At 40.0% G+C, this 21,268-nt stretch overlaps 1 protein-coding gene and 1 pseudogene across 4 annotated transcripts; both read left to right on the top strand.

Moving 5' to 3' along the window:
• Window positions 1-551: 551 nt before the first annotated feature.
• SCML1 (Scm polycomb group protein like 1) lies at window positions 552-14,988 on the top strand. Of its 4 annotated transcripts, none has more exons than XM_045856010.1 (8): window positions 552-717; window positions 3,310-3,455; window positions 5,114-5,191; window positions 5,652-5,723; window positions 8,843-8,947; window positions 9,333-9,894; window positions 11,744-11,895; window positions 13,130-14,988. In XM_045856010.1, exons 2-8 carry the CDS (start codon window positions 3,426-3,428, stop codon window positions 13,265-13,267), a joined length of 1,137 nt encoding a protein of 378 aa, XP_045711966.1. In that variant the 5' UTR covers window positions 552-717; window positions 3,310-3,425; the 3' UTR covers window positions 13,268-14,988. The 4 variants fall into 4 exon arrangements, with proteins under 4 accessions (XP_045711966.1, XP_045711964.1, XP_045711965.1 ...); XM_045856008.1 differs by having other exon boundaries at window positions 5,649-5,723; XM_045856009.1 differs by having other exon boundaries at window positions 552-780; window positions 5,649-5,723.
• Window positions 14,989-19,226: 4,238 nt separating this feature from the next.
• Window positions 19,227-19,766, top strand: LOC123829959 (annotated as a pseudogene).
• Window positions 19,767-21,268: the final 1,502 nt, after the last annotated feature.

Genomic DNA, 21,268 nt, shown 5'->3' with positions numbered 1-21,268 from the left:
CAGAAAATCTGGCTCCAGGGTCTGCTAGAAACAAACCAGGACTGCTAAAACCCATTGCTAAGGCCACGCCCCTCTCCCACATCAAATTCCATTACTGAAGAGCACACTTAGGATGCAAAGTTGACTGCTGGCTGTGGTACCTCGCAGAGGGATGGGGAGGGGCGGAAATACGTTAAAAAGAAAGCTTCAACCAATCAGTGTCAGTGGAGAGGCCTCGCGCCTAAACCCACGTGAGACACCTGCAGGAATCCTCTGTGCTGCCGAAACTGTCACATGCACGTGCACGTGCACGCGCTGGCACCCCTTCACAGCCGCAAAAACCCCTTTCTGCACTGCACGATCGCGCCTGCGGACTAGCCCCGGATTCCTATCCCACTAGCCTCTGCGAACGGAAATCTCGGATGCAGGCATTGGCGCTACGCTGTAGGGAAGCAAAGTCTCCCTAGCAACATCCTGGGCTCCAAGGGTTGCGCATGCGCGCTCGGGATTGCTAGGTAATCTGCAAGTTTGGAAGCCGTTGCGCTGCGGTGGTCAGTAGGTCGTGCGTCTGTCCTTATCTTGCGTGAGACGCCCGGGCCATACGTCACGTCATCTGGGTCAACTTCCGGTGCGACCTCGAGCGATCGAAAGACTGCTTGCGGTTGACGCTGAGGGAGACTGTCGGCCGCCAGCTGGTTCCCGCATCTTTTGGAGACCGGTGTGACCGGATTTGAAAAGGTTTTTCCAGCGGCATTTTCCCCTTTCCTTGAATTTTCTTGTCTTGTGTGTGGGCGAGAAGTAGTTGAGTAATTTTAATGCCTGAGGAACTCCGGGGAGTAAAGTGGGGTGGGTGAGAGGATTTGCCTGAGGGGAAAAATTTTTTGGAATCACAAATCTTCAATTAAATTTCAGCAACGCTGTGGGATGGGGGTCCGTGGGTGAGTGTGGCTGGTTTGGGTCGGTCCCGGCGGGTTCCCGCTCGTTCCCGCTTGTTCCCGCTCGTTCCCGCCCGTTCCCGCTCGTTCCCCTGGTTCACACCACTTCTCGCGGATGCCCGCGCTTTTGAGCTTCTGCGTTTTGGCGGTTTGTTGAGTAGTTCGTGCGGACTTTTGGGTACGAGTTGGTCTTTTCTCATCGTTTTTTTCTTCCTTGGCAGAGGTGGGTGGGCGGGCGGCGAGGAACGACCAAGACTTTAAATCTCTGTCTCATATGTATGTGTAATTTCGAGTTTAAGTAAGTGATAAGATAGTGGGTTTGTTATATCTTTTGAGATTGCGATGCTGTTTTTGAGGCTTTGATGGAAAATGCGTTTGATCTAAGATAGTGCAGCCTTGCTGTTGTGTCGTTAATAACGTAAACGAGGAGAAAGAAAATAAAGACCTAGGCTGAGCACGGTCGTTTGATAAATTAGTCTTTTCGGGATCGCTTCCTTCCCTCCCTACCCTGCCCTCCCGGAATTAGGATTGCTATAGGGTTTGAAACTGGTTTAATGTTTATAAATCATGATATTTCTAGGCAACTTTTCTGCTCTTATAAAGCAAAGTATGGGCTCGATTCAGTGCCAGGCAATGGAACACGTTTTGGGTAACATTGTCCTCAATCTGGCGTATTCTGCAGTCTGTGGAGTTTTGTATGGAAGTGCTGCTTTTGCGAGATCTGATAGGAATTTTAGAAAGTGATTGTTCAGTGTGTCAACACACAGTTTTGTTGTTAAAAAAAAAAATCCACCTTGGAGTGGCCTGGCGTAATCTGCCTTGTTTTGTGTATTCCTTCAGATTATTTTTGGGCAAAAGGCCATTTTCATCTCTCGCCATTCTGATAAATTGATGGCAAGTGAATGCCTTGTACCTTGGGAGCAGAATCTTCAAATGACTTTTGAAAAATGTCTTCGAAATGTTTTTAATGTCTAAAAATACCTTATAAAAACCAGATGGCTTTTCGTTCTTATGTTATCAGGAATTTAGATTTTCTATGGTAAAATATGAATGAGCGTCATTCTAGGTAAACTCATTTTGCAGGATTTTGAATTTGACGAATTTTATTTATTTTGCCAAATCCAGTCATGATTGGGTTCTAAGCAAATGTTGCACAAACTTTATTTATTTTGTGGGAAGAAGCAAAACGGAAAGTTTAGGCTGTGCCTGCTGTGAACCAGATCTGATGCTGGGTGCTTAACTGTATTTGGTCTTCACAGCCCTGTGAAGTAGATATTCCAACTATACAGGTTAAGAAATTGAGGCACAGAGAGATTAAATACCTGACTAAACTAAAATAGCAATTTTTGCAATTTGTTCTTAGGTTTGAGTATTTCTTAAAGCCCAGTTCTTTGTACTATGCCCTGGTATTTCAAATTTGCTTAGAAGAAATGGTTGCTATATCTGCAGTGTCCAGGCGCAAAATGACTCAGATTTACATGTTATGACCCCCAAGGATTTGTTAACACATGTGCTCCATGGTGAATAGTTCTGTTGGGAGGATGTTGTGAATACACAGATAATAAAGTAGCCAACAGCCGGTACTGCTGTGCCAGTCATTGTTCTAAGCACTTGACACTTAATTCTTTTAATCCTCATAACTTCGTGAAGTTGGAACTATTATCCCCATTTTACAGGTGGTTTTTTTTTTAAATACACAGACATTAAGTAAATTCTCCAAAGTCACTCAGCTAGTAAGTGGAGGAACCTGGACCCAAAGCCAAGGTCTAAGGACTTAATGGTATTTGAAGTTGCCTCTCATGTGACTACTCAATGTAGGACAGTTGTCTTAAAAGTGTTGAAGTATGAGTGCTCTGTACTGGGGAAAGCAGTGTCACTTCCAGATGGGGTAACATAGCACCTTTGCTTTGTGGAGATGGTACTTGAATTAAGCCATGAAATTGACTAGGTTTTCCCAGGTGGAGAGATGGCAGGATATTTGGGCAGAGAGCATAACAGGAATAAGAGGTTCAGAGTGCAAGGTTGGTGTTGATTTGTGAATGGGCCACAGAGGTAAAAATTGAGTGGTGGACTCAATGCTTGCTGCTTCTGGTTTAGCTATAGCCAAGTTTTTGCAGCATTATAATTTTCCAGGAGAGGATTGTCTGGTTGTAAGGGTCTCTAACAGTGGTTGGCAAACTTTGTCTATAAAAGGCCAGATAGTCAATATTTTAGGCTTAGAGCCAGGGGACAGGTGGTAAGAGGTTTAAAAGGTCTATTCTAAATCATAAACGGAGAATTTCTAAAATTAGACAAGAGTACTCCAATTCAGTTTGAGTTGGCATTGTGAGAACGTAGCCATACTAAGTTTATTAAGATAATGTATAAAGTAACTTTTTTATGCATTGTTTTTCAGGAGTAAAGGGGTTTACCAGTTATAGGTGACCAAGCAGTTTCACAAATAAAGCCTCCAACGAGTTTAAAAATAATTAGTCCCAATTCAGAGAAGTGGAGTGCTCCTGTTTCACAAAGATGTCGAGCTGCTCCAGTGAAGTCGATGTGGTTTGTATTTCAAATTGAAAAAAAAATTGTCCTTGTTCTTTTCATTGTGTTATATTTCTTTTCTAAATCGAATTTAATTTCACACAGTGAAATTCAGAGATCCTAAATATATAGTTTATGGGTTTTGACAATGATCTGTAAAGCTGTTATGAACATTTCATGTATGAGGTTTTTTTGTGAACAGATACTAACATTTCCTTTGGGTCAGTGCTCAGGAGTTGAATTGCTAGGTCATAGGGTTGATGTAATTATAACTTTGAGAATCTACCAGCTTTTTAAAAGTGGTTATGGTCTTCAACATTCTTTCACATTCTGTTTCTTGATCCCTGATGTTGAATAAAAATGAGTTTTTTTTAATCTACGTATAATTTGGCTTAACAGAAAACATACTACTTAAAATGGATGTAGATACTACTGCCACCTAAGTGGCCTAGGCAATTTTTAAAATTTCTGTTAGTCCTAACATTTTTCATCTTTGGAGATAATGTTAACTGCCTACAGAAAGTTATTTTTTTTCTGACATAATCATATGAAACCACTTGGGAAAGCATAAGGTGCTATACAAAAGTAAGGTGGTATATCTTTATAAGTACTAATTCATAGCAATTCCATATTACTTTGGTTATATCTTTTGAAACAGATATGTATAGCTTCAAAGTATCTTTATTTTAAAATTATTCCTGTAGTTCATAATTCATTCTTAGAATAAAGAATTGTTAAATAAAGTTGAATGGTTGTTTACTATCTGTTTATTTAAAGCATCCCAAAATTTTTAAGGAGATTTAGAGATTAATTTATTAAGAAAAAGGCAGATGGGTTGAGAAGTGCAGGCTGGTAGTTACAAAATAGTCATGGGGGCTATAAAATATAGGAAAGCATAGGAAATAGAGTCAGTAATATTGTAATAACTGTATGCTATCAGTTGGATATGGGAAACATCAGGGGGAGCACTTTGTAGAATATATGGTTATCAAACCACTATGCAGTACACCTGAGACTAATAGAAAATATCAGTGAATGTAAACTGTAATTGAAAAATTCTTTTAAATTAAAAAAAAAAGTTCCCAAAAAGAAAGAAAAAAAAAAAGAAAAGAAAAGAAACGCCTTGGTAAAATACTATGTAGAAAAACCTAGAATTTTAGATGTTTTATGATTATTTTTTACTAACAATAATTAACTTTTGTGCTATTAAAACAAATATTTGTTAATCAGGAAAAGAAAGGTTTCATAAAAATTAGAACAAAAAGAAATAGGTACTTAAGTGTTTCCTATTTTGTCCATAGAGTGGCACTGTTGAGTGGTTTAAAATCAAAAGCCATGTAACATGGTTCTTGGTAATAAGAAATATTTGTTGTTGCAGCAGTTCTGGTGCCAGATTACTAGAAGACTAGTCTTTCTACCCTTAGGTACACAAGTGGTTAAGCTTGATGAAAATGTCATAAGTGTAGTTGGGTTAATGAGTAAGCAGTTTTGCAAGTACATCTTTGTGTGTGTGTGTGTGTGTGTGTGTGTGTGGTCCTACTATTTATTTACAATGAACAAAGTCCTTTAATACCACAGTAGACTTTTGGAGTTTCTTGAAAGTGAAATTGAAGTCCTAAGTTTTTCTGGCAGTTCCTTTCATGCTTCCTTTTAATTTATTAATAAATCTTCCTTAGATAAAAACTCGCATACGTTCTGGTGATGATGAGAACGGGATTCTTTATGCATATGAATCAAATCCTGCATATGTAAACGTAAGTAATGTTACTTGCCATTTACCAAATGTAACATTTAACCATTTTAAAGGAAATATTTAAATTCTTCATATACGATAGAGTGCCTCTAAACCACTCAAGAAAATATTACTCTGTCATGAATTTGTCTGCTTTCATTAGACAATGAGCATTTAACCATTTTACTTCTCTCTTTTCCTTATATAGTAGGAAATTGAGAGCAATACCCATTTTCAGTACAAAATTCTAAACGTAGGTCATTGTGATATAATAAATTCTTTCCTTTCTTAATTAGCAGTTACCATTTCTATTATAATTTTCTTTTATTTCATCTCTGCTTTAGATTAAAATTTCTGAAACGGAAAAGTTGGTAAAAGTAAGAACAATTTCAAATAAATAAGTATAAAGTGTTTTTATCCTATGTTCAGCTTGGCTCTTACAGAAGTAAACCATTAATACTTAACATTTAAAATCTTAGCAGCAAAGTGTTCAGTCTGACACATCCTCCGAAGAGCAACAAAAAGTGATTATGGATGTCCTGAGTCGTTGCCAGGTACAAAAGTTCTGTCTGTCAAATGTAGTTTTCTAAAATACTAAGCTGACATTCTCTTTATTTCATGTAAAGAATATAATTAATTGAAATTTTGCTGTATTAAATTATGTATGATTGTCACCCCATTGTGATAATTTTTAACAGTTTCTAGTTTGAATAGCATCTCTGGGTGAAAATTTCAAAGTAGCAATATGTAGATTTTATAACTTTTTTTTAAAAGCCCTTAACTGCTCAAATGTAGTTATGTCTCTTTCATCTTGATTATTCAGTATTGAATTAATTTTCCCTACATAATTTTCAAAGGAAATTGGCTGATTTGGATGAAATTTAGTATGTACCTAAATGCATACAAAGATATCTCGATTGAAACAAAATGGCAGCCAACCACTGTTTTTAAAAGAGTATATCTTACATAGTTTCGAGGGGATTTTGTAAAAATTAGCATATTGGTAGAGGTAGATAGAAATATGTAATTATCAAAGGATTTTGTGGGCTGTATACCCTAGAGGTAATGAACATTTATAAAAAGTCAATTTTCTTAAGGTATCAAGTGTCTTGAATAAAATGAGCTAGCATATTTTGAAAAGTAAATAATGTTTATATGAGTCTTGATCAAGTGGAATGCTTAAAGGGGACACATCAAGTCTTCAGGGGAAAATGTGCAGAGGATGGGCCATAGGGGGAGGGAGAGGGCTCTCATTCTGAGCAGGGCTATCCCTGGCCTGCCTTGCCTAAGCATCCAGGATGCCTAAGCATCCAAGACCACCTAGGTACACACTGCTCTGCCAGGCCCTTCTGAGCAATTGTGCAGGGTGTGGTGGGATGTAGCATCTCAGATAAGACATGCTCAGGCCCCATGAGGGATCCAGCCTATTTCTCCTAGTGTGTGAGCTCTCTCCTTTCTTCAACTTCTTCCCTTAGCAGCCTAGACTGCATGGTGCAGCACTTCCATCTTTTCTTTTTTATCCTTGCCCACATCCTCTTTAGTAAAACCCCAGCCCTGTCCATGCTGGGAAGCAGAGGGGAGGACTTCTGCTGGGACCTGTCCACTGTCTGGTCTGTAGTCAGCACCCTCTCCCCATGTGCTCCAGGCACGCCCATCCTTGCCTCTTGTTTAATGGAGAAAATGGGTGGGGTGGGGGCAGAAATCTTCTCCCCGCAGCCCACAGACTTGCCTGGGATACATTGTTCTTCTGGTGTTTTTCTCTGTAAGGCCAACATCTCTGCTGGCTTCTGCATCTGACCCTCTTTCCCTGTGCTCAGACTCCTCCTTTCATGGGTCATCCCTCTCTCTCCTGGATCTCCAGCCTCTGTGTCTATTACTCTCAGCATGTTCTCTCACGGTTTTAAAAAAATCACTTCTCCCCTGGCTGGTGTAGCTCAGTGGATTGGGTGCGGGTCACTGGTTCGATTCCCAGTCAGGGCACATGTCTGGGTTGTGGGCCAGGTCCCCAGTATGGGGTGTGTGAGAGGCAACCACACGTTGATGTTTCAGTCCCTCTTTCTCTTTCCCTTCCCATCTATAAACAAACAAACAAACAAGTAAATAAAATCTTTTAAAAAATCACTTCTTTTAGCCTCCTAGCCCTCTTCCACTGTCATCTATCCTCTCTCCTTCCCTTAATAACCCAGCTCTTTGAATGTCAGTTATGTTCACTATTGAAACACCTGACTTCCTGTTTTCTCTGAGTATTTTTGAATACACTGTTCTTTCTGCCCTGTGTGTCCTTCCATGCATCTTTACCTAGTGAACACCTTCTTGTCTTTCAATTCTCAGTGTAGACCTTTGCTTCTCTGAAAAGATCTGCCAACCTGCATTAGGTCTTTGCATACACGTAGCCTCCTGTTCTTACCCGTGCCATGATAGTCATAATAGTAATGTTCACATTAATAGATGATTGAGCACGACTGGACCAGTCATTGTGTAGTATTGCTAATATGTTAGTATGAACATAATACCATAGCACCTTGCTTTGTCCTCAAGAGAACTCAGGGATTTTCATCCTGATTCTATATGTGAGGAAATTGAAGCACAGAGAAGTTAAGTAACTTGACCAAGGTCACAGAGCTAATAAGTGGCAGAGCTCTAATACTGAAACCCAAGCTCGTTCCCCTGGAGTCCACACTACTTACCTCAGTGCTGTAGGCCCATCACTGGGCCTCACACTTGATGTGACATCACAATTACCTGGAGGGCTTGTGAAAACACAGGTGCTGCCCCCACTCTGAGTTCCCAATTCATTAAGTCTGGAGTAGGAGATTGTTCATTTCTAGCAAACTAGTATTGATGCTACTGGTCCACAAATCCATACTTTGAGAACCACTGCTCCAGGCTGCTAATTACTTTCTCTATTGAAACCATCTCTTCACTTGTCTCTCTCCAGCTAGAATAGGAGTTCCTTAGGACAGGAGCTGGTTGGGGTTTTTCCCCTTACCATCCATGTTCCCAGCATCTAGCAAAGTAGTTCTGACAGGTGGTATGCCCTCAATAAATGTTTATTGGAATGAGAGACTGAGGAAATGGTTCTGCACTATTATTTAAGTGTCTTTTTTGCCTGAATGAAATTTCTCTGTATTTCAAGAATTCAGTCACATACCTGATTGGCATATAGGGGATGTGTACTCAAAGATTTTATGGCATTAATTGTTGATTTTATGATTTTTAAATGCTTTGAAGCCAGAAGTTACACCTGATATATCTGGCTTACTGTTCTTCCCAGAGTGGAATGTTCACTGCCTATTAGTTTATGTTGTCATATGGAAAGAGGTTCTTTGGATTTTCAGCAGAATTTGAACATTTATTTCCAAAAGTAGTACCTTCTTGATGTAAAATGACTCCATCAGGAATGCGATAGGTTATAGGAATTGTGGCACATTTACTTCCCAGAATTAAAGCCTCTCCAAATGCCTGTGTGACATGGAGTAGTTGCATTGGAGGTTGGGGATCCTTGTGGTCAGCCAGCTCTGTTACCGACAACCAGGCATCAAGTTGGCAAGCAAGACATTTCTGATGGCATGAGAACTTTCTTTGTTCCTAGCAGTCAAAATTGACTTAATGGTATTTTCATATGTTACATTTCTTTTGATATAGAACCTGCTAATAGATTGTATTATTATAGGTCATCCAGGATACTGTTGAAAACCTGGATAAGAAATTTGATGTCATGAATGGGAAGGTTTCAAAAATTTACCGTTTCCGTGCAAAATTAATCTGGCAAAATCGCGTAAGTGTTATAAAAATATTTTCATGACTCTGATAAACCTTTGGTTTTTGAAGATGCCTGTGAGTTAAAAGTGAGAGAAGTAATAGTCTGAGAGACTGTGTGATCCATACTTGTTGTAGCAGTAGATGGAAGACTAAATTTCTAGGAAGAATGCTGAAGTTTAGGTTTGAGAAATGTAATGACAGTATTTTTATGTTTGTATCCATAATGTATAAAATGCAATTAAAAGGTAGGGTTGAAGAGGTATAAAAACCATATAGTCAAATAGAATATTAATCTTTAATCATAACAAGCAATGTTGCATGGATAATAAATATTGATGTGTTTACTACTTTCCTTTTTTGCTCATTCTCAGTTGGTTTATTCTGGGTTTGTGTCATTTCAGAGGCCACTTGGATATGCATACAAACATTATAATCACCTGATTTCTAGAAGGATAAAATTGCAGAAAACGAAGAAGGATGTGCCTGATGAGCCTGCTGTGCCTGCTGAGCCTGCTGAGCCTGCTGTGCCTGCTGTGCCTAATGAGCCCGCTGTGCCTGATGAGCCCGATGATATGTCTGAAAAGCTTTATCCCGCTTCATTGTCTCGTAGTCACAGTTATAGCCCAACTGTACCAGTAAGAAGACCAACAGATTACCAGGATAGCCCTATGGGAACATTCTATCAGTCACAGGATTCCCTTACTCAGGATCACTGTTCATTCTATGAGGGCCGAGGCATACGCCTTAGCCAGAGTCCAACATTTCCTGGCTACTCTTCTTCATATCCGTCAGGTTACGCACCCATTGATCTAGTGCAGGGCTCTACATCCGTACCTGCAGACATGCTGGGCCAAGGCAGATCCAGTCCAGCACACAACCATGATATGATGACTTACCCAACCTTGCTGCAAAATGAGAACCTCGGCCATACTGCCTCATCTCTCTGCATGCCAGCTGGCTTCGGTGAGTGTGAAATAACACATATTACAAGTAGCACTATTTAACCTTTATTCCTCAACATCCTTGGTGCAAACTAGGGGAAGCTATTAGTTTTGTATTTTGAGGACTGATTTTGGGTGATATTCATAATGGTGACTTAACATTTGTTAAGTATCTGTTATATGACATATTGCTAATCAGCTGACATGCCTCTTCTCCATTAATATTCATAATGATACCATTGTGAGATTTTTAATCTTATGTTTTTATTTACCCTTTTCCTGAGTATATATTCAAAATGTTCCTGGAATGGCCAGAGCCCAGATGATAGGAAAGAAAAGGTACACCTTTGGCTAATCCATGCACAAGAATGATCAAAATTGTGTTGATAGTCCTTAGAGAAATGAATCTTCCTAGGGAATTATAAAACCCACTTCTGTTACCACAGACTGTAGAGTTGAGTGTTGTAGTTGGAAAAAGAATAGTTGTCTAGACACAGAGAAATTTCAGCACAACTTAGTGAACGTCACAGCTAAAACTTCGAGGCATGAGCACTTCAGTTTTATGTCTTAATTATTTTTTCAACATATAAACCTTCAATCAAAATAGGTATTACTGTGTAATTAAACTCAAAAGAGGTATTTAATATTAAAGTTACTTCTGGCATAGCTAAGCAGAAAATAATCTTGTTTTCTTTAAAATTCAGGTAAAAATTTAAGCCTTGAGAGACAGGAATTTAAAAGACTAAAAGGCTTAAATATCCATAATGAATAAATACAATGGAGAGAGTCAGTAAAGAACTACTTTGGGTCTCAAAGATAATAGGCTTTTGAAATTCATTGATTAAAGTGAATAAATTTAAGCAATTACAAAATTAAATTTGGGGAATTTCCATTGTATTTAGCTAGTAAAATAAACCTAATCTACACAGACCAAGAGGAGAGAGATTCAGAGAAATTCACTGAAATACTTAGTAATAGGTTAGTTTAGATGGACCTAATTAACCCAAGTAACAGATCTTTTGCTGTATTTGTGGCCAAAGAGACCTTGGGTTGTTCAGTCTGTTTTATGATGTTTGAAGCTTTCTGGTAACTTCTGAAGCTGCTTTTGTTGTTCGTGGGCAGTCAGATGGGACACTTGTGGGTACCCATCCTCACGCCATCTTCATGTAAGCTTTTACTGGATTTTACATTTGGAGTCCTGGGTCCTTGCTGGGCTACTTAACAAATGGTTCCAGGAATGAGACCAACACTCCCTATTTAAGTAACATCTCTTCTTTCAGGATAATGATTAGGTCAAGTGTTGGGTTAGCCAAAAAGTCCATATGGTTTTTTCCATTAAAAAAGAGATATATTTTTCATTTTTAACAACAACTTTATTGATTTGAATATTTTGAGTATGTCAGCTATCTCCCACATGGTACAATGTTGCTTGTTCTCAATTAATGTCTCAGTTTGATCGCTGTCAACTTGAACTTTTCTACCAAACTGCAGAGCATTGTCTAGTGAGAAATCTCTAGCACGAAACCTCACAAACCACTTTTGACACTTTTGATCAGTCACAGCACCTGCATACACTGAACAAGTCTGTTAGTATGTGTTTTGGTTGTGTTTTTACCTTTTTTGAAATAATAAAGCATAAAATGCTAAAAATGTCACTTATTTTCCATCTTCAATACTAAAATGACTAAAGAAAAATTTGCCAATTTTGATGTTTTTAAAATTCATGCTGATAGGACAGCTGTCATGATACATTATAACAAAATTGTTTTGAATGAAGTTAAAGACAACTAAGTGCTCCTAGAGCCATCTTACAGAAAACAAATGACTTTTTTTGCTAATCCAATATAATTTGTCTTTTTCCTCCATCAAAGCTACAAGTTCATCAGTTGGAAATGACCAAGGTGTACTGCAATACCCTTACTATGCAGACCCTGCAGATTGGTCTGTAGAGGAAGTGATCCTGTTTCTGAAAGAAGTAGATCCTCATACACTCCTCCCCCTGGCTGACCTCTTCAGGGAACATGTAATGTATCTTTTGATATGATTTTCCTGCCTTTGAATGACCTCTGTGTAGGCTTCTTCAGTTGGATGCTGATTAGTGTGGGTGGGGAACCCTATCACCTGATTTTTCCTTATGTGAGAAAGTTTACTTTGCTCAAAGTTAGAGCAATAAGTGGTAGAGGCTGGATCTGTGCTTTAAATGGGTACCCAAGTACCTAAAATACTAAGTCTTCAAGTTCTCAAGAGAAGATTATTCAGCCTGGTCATTCACTCTCAGGTGTCTTCTCCTTTGTAATGACAGCTACAACAGTTCTTGTTATGATGCCTGATGAATCCAGCAGCTGATTTCATTTGCTTAGTTCTGCTAACCTTACATGGTTATTGAGGGTTTGGGATGCTGATACTCTCATGCCATTTAAGTTCTAATTTCTTTAACTTCCCAGTTTTACTTAGAAAAAGTATGGAAGGTGCCTAACAAAGGCAGTACTGTATGGGATTTCAGATGTTTTCAGTTGGTGATACAACATATATGATTCAGTAAATTTTTATTTTTAAACCAGATCTCGTGAAAACCAAATTATGTGCTCCAGCAGTGTCAGTTGTTCAATTAACATAATAAAGATTTTAAGGAAGTTGCCTGTATCTATCAAGTCATAGTCTTACAGTTTTTCATAATGGATAAAATTAGTGGCCACATATCTGATACACCCTTTTAGATAGGGTACAAAAATCAGTAATTAGTTTTAGCATCTTTTTAGCTTCAGACAAGTAACTGATGAGCTTTCACCATAAACAACACTGTCTAGCACATTTACAGTTTGCGTTGATGCAGACATACTCATATTCCCCACCTTTCTAAGAAAGTTAATGACCATCTGAAATCCATGTCTACTATTTCTAGTTTTTATTTTTGTAATAGCTATGTAGAATTTTATTCTTTTTTTCTTATTGTTCATCATAGGATTTTATTCTAAGTACAGTATCTAAAATTAGGTAGTTTGACACTAAGGACATTTTTACAATACTAGGTTAAATTTCCTTTCTCTTAAAATTTGAAGTAAAATTTACTAATGACCAAATTATGGCTTCAGCTATACACATTGTATCTTCAGTAGTTTTCATCAAGCAGCTACATATTCAGAGAATATATATCTGAAATGAGCTGCCCTCTAATTGATGTTACATATTATATGTAAAGAAATGACTATTTTGATAAAATATGAAAGCATTATTAATTATTGTAATTTTCTTTGTAGGAAATTGATGGGAAAGCTATGCTGTTACTCCACAGTGATGTTATGATGAAGTATATGGGGCTGAAGCTCGGGACAGCTCTGAAGTTGTGCCACTACATTGAAAAGCTTAAAGAAGAAAAATGCATCATTGACATTTGAGAAAATGTCTGTGTAGATTTAGATTGGACTTAATTCTGGGGAGAGGAATGCTATCTTGCTGTAAAATCATTTTACTGCCCTTAGAAATGTTTGTGTTGTAGAAGGTTCCTCTAAAAGCTTATTATATCCAGAATCACAGAGCTACATTATAGTCCAGTCTACTGCTTTAGAAACCATTTAATGTGTTGTTATTAGCATATTCAAATAGACAGTTTCTGCTTAATCTTTATTGTTGCCATTTTGTCATTTTTACTTCATAGAAGAAACAGAAATACCTTTGACTTTGGTTGACGTTTATGTATAGAACAAAAACAGCTAAATCCCAAAGAGAAAATATTAGGGATTGATAAATTCTCTAATAAAATCTATGAGAAGTTTTCCTTAGAAGAAAATTTAAAGATACAACTGCAGATATCATCTCTTTCTCAAATATTATATATCTGTAATAGCAGTGTTCTGTTAGTGTCCTACCAGTTTCCAGAAAGGGAATAACCATATAACTTACTTTCCTTTTGTTGTTATTTCTCTGTTTGTTTGTTTATTCCCATTTAAAGAAAAAGTAACCTTATGAGGTTTCTAAAGTGTTGCTACCAGGTTTTTGATAAATTATAAGATAGAATAGTTTTATGCAATAGATCACAGGTGGCAAACACAAGGCCCATGGTCCACATCTGGCCTTCTACCTTGTTTCTGCCCGGCGGCAGCGCCGAGCTCTCGCTTAACTGTTAAGGAGCAGATACATGTATACAGTCCTAAAGTTACACTCGGCCCTTTGAAGGCAACCGTGAGGCTGATGTGGCCCCCGGCGAAAATGAGTTTGACAGCCCTACTCTTATACTACAAGGATGTTTTGGGTGGAGTCTGGCTATATGCTATTCCTTTAAATGCATGCTATTTTAAAACTTTTAAAATATTTTGTTTAAGCTCTGATATTTAGCCATTTGTAGTTCACATCTCTCTCTGAAGGTGCCTATGTCGAAACTCTTAAAAGATGCATATTCATGTTAATGTTTTATTCTATATGTGAAGTTTACACACAAGTAAATCTTTTTTTATTTAAAATGATACTTTGCACTTCTACAGAGATAAAGACTAATCTATATATAGTGAGAGGTCTTAACTCTGTAAAAAATATGCACATCATTTCCTATCACTAGTACCTTTCAGTTCGCTCTTCAGAGTTTAGGTACGGGAAAGTTCTCTGTCCTGTGCAATGTTTCTAGTTACTTTGCCTTCTGAGCCATTTTGTCTACTGAACTGTGGAAGGTACATTAGTTTGAATTTATCATTTTGAACTTTAAGTACTGGAAATTTCAAGCAAAACACGTTCATTGTTATTTGTTATTTATTACATTGTTCTATTGTATGACATTTGTTTTAATGTTTATAAGCTATGAGAATTGGTGCTAATTGTATTAGCCATTTGTTGTAAATGCCAATAATTGTTTGCCATGGGCCAGAATGCACATTTACCTTTTAGGAAGCCAAGTGTCCTTTATATTTATAAACAAATGCAATTATTTACTAGGCATTTGTGATCTAAAGAGTGGTTTTATCTATGTTATTACCTCTGTGTTATAAGACAAGATTCTAATTTGTACTTTTAATCTCTCAAATTGTTTGAGTGAAGATCGTGTGTCCAGTTGAACAGTCCTCAGGTGTTTATACAAATACTATGTTTTTATAGTTCTCAGACTTTGAAATATAATAAAGTTAAAAATACCTGCAAAAACTAGTGTCAGAACCTCATACGTGATTTGCTTTTATCTCATTACATTTATGTATGGATTGGTTATATTGAAAAAGTGCTCTAGTAAGTTTGTGGTTTCACATGTCCAAATACTTGACCACATTTGTGGTTTTATGTGTCCAAATACTTGAGTTTTAATGCTTGTCCTCATTCTGTGGGTGAACAGATTCCTAGGAGCAAAGGCTGGTCTCTTGTGGGGGCCTTCAATGAGACCCCAGGGGAACAGTCAGAAGTTAAATCAGTGAGCTTTATCTGTGCTCAAAACTTCTGTTATTTGCAATGTTGTTGATGAAGCAAGCATGCTAGAAAATGCCAGTGCCCCCAGATATTGTCCCATCTGAGTTCATATGTCTGGCTGGCAATTCTGGCTGCTCCTTGGCCACCAGGGCCAGAAGCCATACTGCCCCTCTGCCTTCAGCTCTCCTACCTTACACAGTGGGAAGGCCTTAGAGCCTCAGGGTTGTGGCCTTCTGTATCCAACTTCTCAGCCCTCCTGCCGCAGGAGCCACTGCTCAGTGCCTGGGAACCCAGCAACTTCCCGCTGTTGCTTCTCAGCAGCCTGTCCCATAGTTCACTGGAGGAGTCATGGCCATAACACTCCAGGGATGATGCCCAAGTGACTGGCATGGGGTGGCCATTTGCTGTCTGAAAGTTGGGTGATTCAGAACTACTTGTTCTTCACTGAGGGTTTGTAAATTATTAGTGTAGAGAATACCATGTTATATTAGCCTCCTGTGAACTTGCCAGGCTTCTTTTTTAATGTTACCACTTTTGTTATGAGTTTTTTCCCATTAAAAATCTATCATTTTTTAAATTTTATTTTTATTGATTATGCTATTACAGTTGTGTTGGTTTTCCCTTTATCCTCTAATCCCCCCTCCACCCAGCACCCCCCACTCCCTCAGGCAATCCCTCCACCATTTTTCATGTCCATGGGTCATTGGCTACTCCATACATCACTGTACTTTATATCCCCATGGCTATTTTCTTAAAGCCATGAAGGGGAAGGAAGGGAGAAACATCAATGTGTGGTTGCTTCTTGCATGCCCCCCACTGGAGACCCAGCCTGCAACCCAGGCATGTTTCCTAGTATGGGAATCAAACTGGCAACCCCTTGATTCTCAGGCCAGCATTCAACCACTGAGCCACACCAGCCAGGGCCCATAGCTATTCTGTAACTAGTTATTTGTACAGTACTTAATCCCCTCACCTCTTCACCCATTCTCCCATACCCCCTCCCCTCCCCTCCCATTAGGCAACCATCAAAATGCTCTGTATCTGTGATTCTGTCCTCATTTGCTTAGTTTGTTTTTTAGATTCAGTTGTTGATAGATTTGTATTTTTTACCACTTTATTGTGCAGTTTTGATCTTTTTCTTAAAGCAGTTCCTTTAACATTTCATACAATAATAGTTTGGTAATGATGAACTCCTTTAGTTTTTCTTGTCCGGGAAGTTCTTTACCTGCCTTTCAATTCCAAAAGATACCTCTGCTCGGTAGAGCAATCTTGGCTGTAGGTCCCTGCTTTTCCTGACTTTGAATATTTCTTGCCACTCCCTTCTAGCCTGCAAAGTTTCTCTTGAGAAATCCAGTGACAGTCTTATGGATACTCTCCTATAGATAACTTCTTTCCTCTTTCTGATTTTAAGATTCTCTCTTCATCTTTAACCTTTGGTGTTTTAATTACGATGTGTCTTGGAGTGGGCCTCTTTGCATCCATCTTGCTTGAGGGTCTCTGTGCTTTGCTTCTCTGATCTTCCTGCACACTAGAGGCAACTCCGGTGTTATGGGCCCCCCTTCCCTGGCTTTAGGGGCACTATCATCCCAGAGGGGATATCCTTAATACATACGGGGCCCCACTCCTTCCCTCAAGCTGCTAGAACTCATGGAGGTGATTCCACATTCACAGAAAGGAGAGCCTTGGGCTGCCTGTGATACAACATGTGCATCAGCTCCCAGTGACTGAGTGGTGAGTGTCATGACATTTCTTTCAGTCATTCTGTAGTCTGCTCTTCGGCCGAAGAACTAAGAGCTTAAGCCCATGTGTGCTCTCCACGGAGAGCACACTGAGCACGTCGCAAGTTAGATTTATATAAGACGAGAGATGTTAGGCTCTTTGACATTTAAGGTATGGATTGACTAATGTAAAGTGTTCTGACGCCCTGGGTGGTAGTGACAGTTGGGACCACCCCAGCCCTTCCAAGTTGTCCCCTGTGCTTAGAGACACACAGCCTGGAAGCAGCATTTCCCACTCTGCCTTACGGTAGGGTGGGTTCAATTCTACCACAAGTTGGGGAGGGAGGAAGGTAATTTTCCACTGCTGGCTGCTCAAGACACGCCTCTGGGCATCAGCAGAAGGCAGATGTGGGTTTTGCCAGGCCTCTGGGTGTCACCTTGGGATGCACCCACTTCGGTCATGAAGGAAGCTGAAGCCAGTGCCAGAGATTCCCTGTGAAACCCTTGCACTTCTGGATCTCTGGAAACTTCTGTCACTTTAGCCCCCTGTCTTCCAGTGGCTGGGTAAGCTTCTGGTTCTGTATGACAGCACTTCTGTCCTGAAGACTCGGAATGGCTTGTGGGTCCCTACTCAAACCCTGACTGGTCGACCTCCCTCAGAGTGTTGTCCTGCCAACTGTTTGAAGGGAAGAGTAGAAGTTCCACAGGGAGTGGGCCTTTGTTTTCCCTAGTTTAAGTAAACTAGTACATTTAACCAAATATAAAACTTCTTTGGGAGACGTGACATCGTTTTATGAACCAAATAGGAAAGAAGAATGACACCTGTTAAACTATCACTGTCAATTTGAATATGCAACCAATTTCACAGATGTTCAGATGTGACAAAATGGATGGCTTAAGATGCATAAAATGTTAACACTCAATAGCTGAACTCTGGTAATCTGTAAAGGTTGATGCAAAGAAACTGAGAGTTAAAGACTAACAATGTAAGCCCAAGTGACCACAAGAGAACGGCCACACTGGCCTGAGCTTTGTCAGAACCACGGTACAAATGCAAGCCCAAGCAATCTAATTGGTCTGCCCAAAATACGCAATCATCAAGACTGGAGTGTGAAAGTCTATCCCCTATCACAAGCAAAAGCCTTGCCATGAATGTGCATTTTACCTTTAGGCATTAGCTAATGCTAGCTAGGATGAAGGCGTCACAGGGAGACATTTCACAATTTCCTCCATGCAGCAAGGGAAAAGGAGAACAGGCTGGAGTGACTGTAGATTAGCACAGCCTGAAAGACACGTCGCCCAAGTGCCACGCTTGGACCTTGTTTACATCCTGATCAGAAGAAGCCAAGAGTAAAAAGGCATTTGTGAGAGAATTCAGGCAAGGTGGCCACCCAGTGGCTATTAGATGGTGTGCGAGAACTGTTCCTTTATGACACTGGTACTCCTGCTATGATACTTACGTTCTGAAATGGGGGCGCCCTTATCTCTTAGAAATGATACGGAAGTTTCATGGGTGAGATGGCATCGGGGGACTGTTTTGAAGGAGTCCAGGAGGAGTGGGATATAGAAAGAATGGGGGTACCCAGGGGTATTACTTGTGTAGACCAGGTGACGAACATGTGGGAGACCCTCATACAAGTCTCCGTATTCTTTTTGTTTGGTAATTCCCATAACAAAAAATTTAAGAAAAGTAAGTATCCAGAATATGAAGACGAAGCTCCCTATTTTTAAGAATGTCTAAATTCAAGCAAATTCTATCCATACAGAATTTCACTAAGTCAGTGATAAATATTAGACCCCTTCCTTGAGATTTCTTTTTTTTTAAAGATTTTATTTATTTATTTTTTAGAGAGGGAAGGGAGGGAGATAGAGAGAAACATCAATATGCAGTTGTTAGGGGTCATGGCCTGCAACCCAGGCATGTACCCTGACTGGGAATCGAACCTGCGACACTTTGGTTTACAGTCTGTGCTTAGTCCACTGAGCTATGCCAGCCAGGGCTGAGATTTCTTAATATTAGCTGAAAACAGTTAAGCTGCTTACCCCTGAGAAACACCTGTTCCATTTTATATGGTTAAAAAGGAGAACGATGTTGAAGTAATAAATATATATATTTATAAAAAATATATAAAATATATATTATATGCATATTTATAAAAATATATAAAACAATACAGTTTCAAGTGAAAACACATTACTTGGTCAGCAAATACACCTGGCAGGTGCGGAGAAAACATTGTGAAGAACTGAAGAAATGGGGCAGCCCTCTTGCTCTTATTGTGTGCATCTGTTGGAGGGCCCTCCCTGCTTTAGATTTACCAACAGTGTGAACTGGGAACAGTTAGCCAACCTTCAGGCTCAGGTCCAGATACAGGACAAGGGCAGAGCTCGCAGAAAGAAGAAGGTGGTACATGGAACTGCTACAGCTGATGACAAAAGACTTCAGGATTCTCTAAAAAAGTCTGTGAACAATACAGCTGGTATCAAAGAGGTTAACATGATTAAAGATGATGGAACAGCTATTTACTGCAAAAATCCCAAAGTCCAAGCTTCCCTTTCTGCTAACACCTTTGCAACTACTGGTCATGCAGAAGCCAAGCCAATCACACAGAGCTTCCTGAAATATTAGGTCAGCTTGGTGTTGACAGCTTAACAGGACTTTGAACGTTAGCTGAACAATTCTCTTGGCAAACACGATAACAGAAGCAAAAGCAGAGACACTGATGAGGAGGACGATCAGGTTCCAGATCTCACAGAGAATTTTGATGAGGCATCAAAGAATGAAGCTAACTAAAATCATTTTGGGTTTTTGGAAGCTGCATGGGCTGTGGTTCCCAAGTTTTCCAGACATGGAGACTATCAACTCTTAGCAGTTCGATAACAAATATTCTGTATATTACAAAAGAACGGAAGAAACAGGCACTAGGATGGACCGCGCTGTGTGGCAGCACTGCCATTCTGTGGGATGAAAATTCAGGTGCTTCTAAAACTCGCCAGTTGATGGCATGGTCTCAGGGAGCTTTTCTGGAAGAATCAATTGTCACAAAGGGAAAACCCTCGTTGCATCATTAACACCCCTCCTCAAACCTGCCTCTTTTCCTCTTCCCCCACCCCCGATTATCGATAGTTTCTTTTTATGATTTTACAATGCACTTTATTATTATTTTTCTTTTCTGATTGTTGACACTATTACAGATGTCCCCCATTTGCCCTCCTCCAGCCAACCCCTGCCCCCCACCGAGGCCTTCCCCACATTGTCGTCTGTGTCCATGGGCTATGCATACATGCATATATGTTTTTGGCTGATCTCTTCCAGCCCCCTCACATTCCTCCCCTCTGAAGTGTGCCAGTCTGTTCCATGTATCCATGCCTCTGGTCCTATCTTGGTCATCTGTTCATTAGATTCCACATGTAAGTGAAATCATATGGTATTTGCCTCCTATTGAGCCTTCTGGTGAATTCCTCCAAGTAGCAGTCCTGGTTGTTTCAACGTGGTGAGCACTCTCTCCTTTATTTGGTTATTGCAGTTACAATTTCTCTAATGGCATTGCTTTTCAGACAAAGGGATTCATTTCCTTTTCCCTTGTTTCCCCCTCACATGTATTAAGGATATCCCCTCAGGGATGATAGCGCCCCTAAAGCCAGGGAAGGCGGGCCCATGACACCAGAGTTACTTCTAGTGTGCAGGACGCGTGGGCAAACTCCAGGTGAGGGTGCACTCCCTGGGGACAGGTGATTTAATGGGAGAGGGTGACAGTAAGTAGAAGGTGACCCTGTCAGTGTTCCCCTGAGCTTCACGGCAGGGGCCCTGGCATGGGGGTCTGTGCAGGCCACTGGCTATGCTGGGGCCCCATGTCCTCAGGACAGGCATCTCCTGAGCAACCCTGGCCACTCTCCTTGTCTCTCTTTTTGGAGCATCTCCCAGGTGCAAGAGCATCATCAGAGTCTTGCCAGGTATGTTGCAAAGAGGTCTGAGATAGAAGGAGGTACCAAAGGGATGCATGCGGGCTTAGACACACACACCCCAGTTTCTGACTGTGTGACTTTGGTGCCATTGCTTTAGCTCTCAAGAGTCGAGGATCACCCATTCCCCTAGTGGTATGAGAATTCGGGGAGATGGGGCTGAGGGAAGCAGTCTGACAGACAGGCCAGGGATGAAAGGGTGTGATCTTTTATTCTTGCCTTGCTCCCACTCAGTCCCTGCTGTTCTGTGTGCACATCCTGTTCACAGCGCAGCCATTACACTGGGGCCCAGGAAGGCCACTGTGCAGCTTGATGTTAAGGAAGACTTTCAGT

Source organism: Phyllostomus hastatus, unplaced genomic scaffold (assembly GCF_019186645.2).
Source record: "Phyllostomus hastatus isolate PE091 unplaced genomic scaffold, TTU_PhHast_1.1 phas_scaffold_12, whole genome shotgun sequence".
Lineage (NCBI taxonomy): Eukaryota > Metazoa > Chordata > Mammalia > Chiroptera > Phyllostomidae > Phyllostomus > Phyllostomus hastatus.
The sequence above is the reverse complement of the archived record's forward strand: the minus strand, read 5'-3'. Positions and strand labels throughout refer to the sequence as shown.